General features: G+C 38.1%; 1 protein-coding gene across 1 annotated transcript in view; it reads right to left on the bottom strand.

Annotated features, from left to right (window-relative positions):
* LOC107559022 (dual specificity protein kinase Ttk-like) overlaps positions 1 to 3,685 on the bottom strand; it is a 17,851-nt gene that overhangs the window by 6,033 nt on the left and 8,133 nt on the right. The window contains exons 15-20 of the mRNA XM_016242741.1: positions 3,376 to 3,457; positions 3,182 to 3,291; positions 2,703 to 2,799; positions 2,457 to 2,562; positions 2,103 to 2,246; positions 90 to 229 (exon numbers count right to left, since the gene is read on the bottom strand). Of these exons, the coding sequence (XP_016098227.1) occupies positions 90 to 229; positions 2,103 to 2,246; positions 2,457 to 2,562; positions 2,703 to 2,799; positions 3,182 to 3,291; positions 3,376 to 3,457 (679 nt within the window). The remainder of the gene's footprint in view (positions 1 to 89; positions 230 to 2,102; positions 2,247 to 2,456; positions 2,563 to 2,702; positions 2,800 to 3,181; positions 3,292 to 3,375; positions 3,458 to 3,685) is intronic.

Here is a 3,685-nt window from a genome sequence, read left to right as displayed (position 1 = left end):
CAGACTGATCACGAACCAATCCCAGCTGAGTCCACTCTAATCATTCGGAGCTCAAATATGAAACACAAAAGCGTGAGCTGTAAGCAGACCTCCGGAGACGCATGTTTGTTGATGAGAGTCGGGATCTTCCATTCGGATGAAGTCTCCTTGGCAAGAGGCTTTTGCTGCTCCTCACGAGCCTTCGCTGGATTTTCTTCTTCCTTTCGGTTACTTGGTGCTTCCAAATATTCTGCAAAACCAAACATTAGTATCATTCTTTTTTTGTACAACCATTTTTCACATTAACCCTAGAAGACACTCAAAGGAAAACAATGCTCAAAACGCTAAATGTCATATTAGGTGTAGGGTTAGGGTTGCATTACTATGTAACAATCATCCTTAACTTTATATAAAATAATAAACAAATAAAATAAAAAAAAGAATCATTCCCATTGGAAATGTGAAGACCAAAATGTTTAAACTTCAAAGAAAGAAAGAAAGAGAGAAAAGAAGAAAACTAGAAAGAAAGAGAGAAAGGGAGGGGAGGGAGAGAGAGAGAGAGAGAGAGAGAGAGAGAGAGAAAGAAAATAAATCAGGTATAACACACTGAAAAGATGTCTGTCTTCATGTGTACACAGACTAAATATATCATTTTTTTTAAATAATCATAATAATGACCTCTTAAATGTAGCCACTAACAGTGATTACCAGGGTCCAAGCTCCAATGGCTCATGTAGACAATATGGTAATACAATGGCCATATTATAACAATATAGTATGATTTCAATTAATTATGGAAGTATTATTCTATGCATTATATTAAAAAACACAAATTATGTTGTCTCTTGATTTTAACTCAACAGCAATACATTCAGTCCCGCAACTTGATGAATAGGTTTTCAAAGTAAAAATGATCTTTAAGTATTTTGGAGCTCACAGATTTCTATGGACCCTTCATGACAGAACACAAATATGAGTCTTGTGTGAACAACACTGAAGTCCACCTCAAACAAACAGACAACTCGACTGCTGTGCACTGCAGATCAGTGACAGGCAGATGTCCAGTGACAGCAATTATGGTGTGAAAACACTTGCAAATACACTAGGGCTGTCAAAAAAAAAAAATTCGAATTTCGAGTATTCATCGAATTTAAAATAAAAATCCACATTCGAATGCAAAAACGTTGCATTCGAATTTTAGGTGTGCGTTAAAGAGGCAGCCTTATCAGCGGCGCACGAGATGCGATGACGATGTAAGTGACGATGTATTATAATGTTTATGTTAGCCTGTCCAGTTGAAGCCACTAGATGCGGCGCTGCTGCGTTGTTCATTAAAAATATTGCAGGAAAAGGAAACATCAATGCTGAGAAGATCTGGTTTACGTCAAAACTGAAACCAAGCCGTTCACACAGAACGCATATTTCATGCACTTTCTAGAGGGACATCTATCACCGTTGCACTCGCATCTCGCACAAAAGAGCAGCATGTTTAGAAAGCCATGAAAAATTAATGCAAGTTCAACTTTGAAAAAACATATCTCGAGACTTTATGGCGGGATTTTCCCATCTCACTGCAACTCGTGTTTTTAAATGAAAAATGTACTCTGTGTGATTGGCTTTCGGTCCTTTGTATTAAACTATGCATACATACATGCTGCTGTTTTGTTTATAGTCGTTTAAGCAGCTTAATTATAATTGGTTTATAAACATTATTTTAAACATGACGCACTTTTTTCACAGATAGTCGTGTTATCTTATGCTTTGATGAAACGTGCATTAGTAATATTTTGCTCGATGTGCCCTCTTGTGGCCTCAAGAGAGAAGCCAAAAGCTTTTTTCCCCCTACACTCTTAAAAATAAAGGTGCTTCAAAAGATTCTTGAAGCGATGCCATAGAAGAACAATTTTTGGTTCCACAAATAACCATTCAGTCAAAGGTTCTTTAAAGAACCATCTCTAGAATTCGAATTTTGATAATATTTAAGTACAAAATTCGAATTTAGTTTTTCAGCCATTTTGACAGCCCTAAAATACACAGCAGCAAAAACAAATAAAGAAAGCTCTAAAGTGCACCTCAGAGGGGGAAAAAAAAGGTCTCCTTTAACAGAAGAGTCTGAGACTAACCTGCAGCGTTCTCTTCATGCTCCGCAGGAAGCAGATGAGCTTTACCAGACTTGAGATTTCTGATAGCGGTCTGCAGCAGTTCAACCGGCCGTGCGTTTGAGCTCAGCGCTTTCTGCAGAATCAAATTACTCTTCCTAGAGTTACCTGAGAGGTTTTCAAAACATGTAATTATACAGGCATTAAACACACCTTTACTGTTAATAAGCCAAAGAAATGACACTTCATACTTCTGAGGTCATAATTATGAGCCTGTCACAAATCAAATGCTTTGTGGACAGAACGAATAGACATGAGTGTAAAAAAAAAAAAAAAAGTATTCTGGGTCAACAATGGGTCATATTATGTAAGAATGACCTTCCGTTCGAGCGGTTTCTTTTCGTTCTGCTCTTTGTAGGAGTGCTGTGATGGTGTCGCCCTCTTCAGTGTTTCCCCTCAGATGATCTGGACTGATCAGAGGAGGCTGCACAAACAGAACAACACTATTCAGTATTAGCTTTACATAGTGAACGTTTACATTCTGAAAGTTGTTGCTACTGTATGACTCATGACTCTCAGCACTGGTGAGTTTAAGTCTATTTTAAGGCTGGAAGACACTTATACCTTCAGGTTTAATAAACTGTAGGAGTCCCCATCCGGAGTGCCTTTCCTTGAGGAACACATGGGGAACGTGGAGCGGACATTTGAACCGCTTGTTTGCCTGGAGAAAATCCAACATTAAAGCTTGATTTAAATTTAAGACAGTGTGACTATGAGACAGTTTAACACTTTTACATTATTACTGCTATTAATGAAAAGGATGTTTAAATTATGATTTCAATTAAAAAAATTAAACAAATCAAAGTATTACTGTTGCAATAATATTGCACTTGTAAAATACATATATTAAAAGTATTTGTAAACCTAACATTTTTTCTCTTGTATTTTCGCATTTCACGTGGGTCATGCTTCTCGTAGGAAAATAAAAATAGCAAAAATTGCATCCCTGGAGTACTTAACTAACTCACTGAATTACAGTACTCAAATGACGGATATTTATTTTCGGTCAAATCGCCGCCCCTGCACAGGTCCACATCTCTCACCTGGAGAAACCACTGCCGTGTGCAGCTGGAGCTTCTGGTTTCTGAACACCGTCACGGTCACTGCTCTCGTTTTCAGGGATAGAGAGAGGCACCATGGGAACTCTTTCTGCCTGCAGCGAGGAACACAAGCAAACACATCAGTTTCCACTTTCGAGTGTGGTTTGCTGATGGACTGACGTCCTCTCTCATCTTACCATGGCTGTTCTTCTGTGTTGTGACCCTGCTCTCCACACAGGCATGCCCATGTTCTCTGGTGGACTGAACTTCTGATCACTCCTGGAATGCAGACTGTTTGTTAACATCAATTCTTTCATGGTAAAAAGAAAAATTCTGTCATGGGACATATATTCCTTAGGCACAACAGGCTGTAAATATTGTGCATTACGGCTATATATAAAATGGTCACTCTTCTGCTCACCAAGTCTGGGTTTACTTGTTCAAAAACAGTATATTATTACGATTTAAAAGAACTTCTATGTGAGCATAAAGCAAATTAATTGCTGA

Source organism: Sinocyclocheilus grahami, unplaced genomic scaffold, assembly GCF_001515645.1.
Source record: "Sinocyclocheilus grahami isolate Dianchi unplaced genomic scaffold, SAMN03320097.WGS_v1.1 scaffold672.1, whole genome shotgun sequence".
Classification (NCBI taxonomy): Eukaryota; Metazoa; Chordata; class Actinopteri; order Cypriniformes; family Cyprinidae; genus Sinocyclocheilus; species Sinocyclocheilus grahami.
Note: the sequence above shows the minus strand (reverse complement) of the source record. Positions and strands in the feature narration are given on the sequence as shown.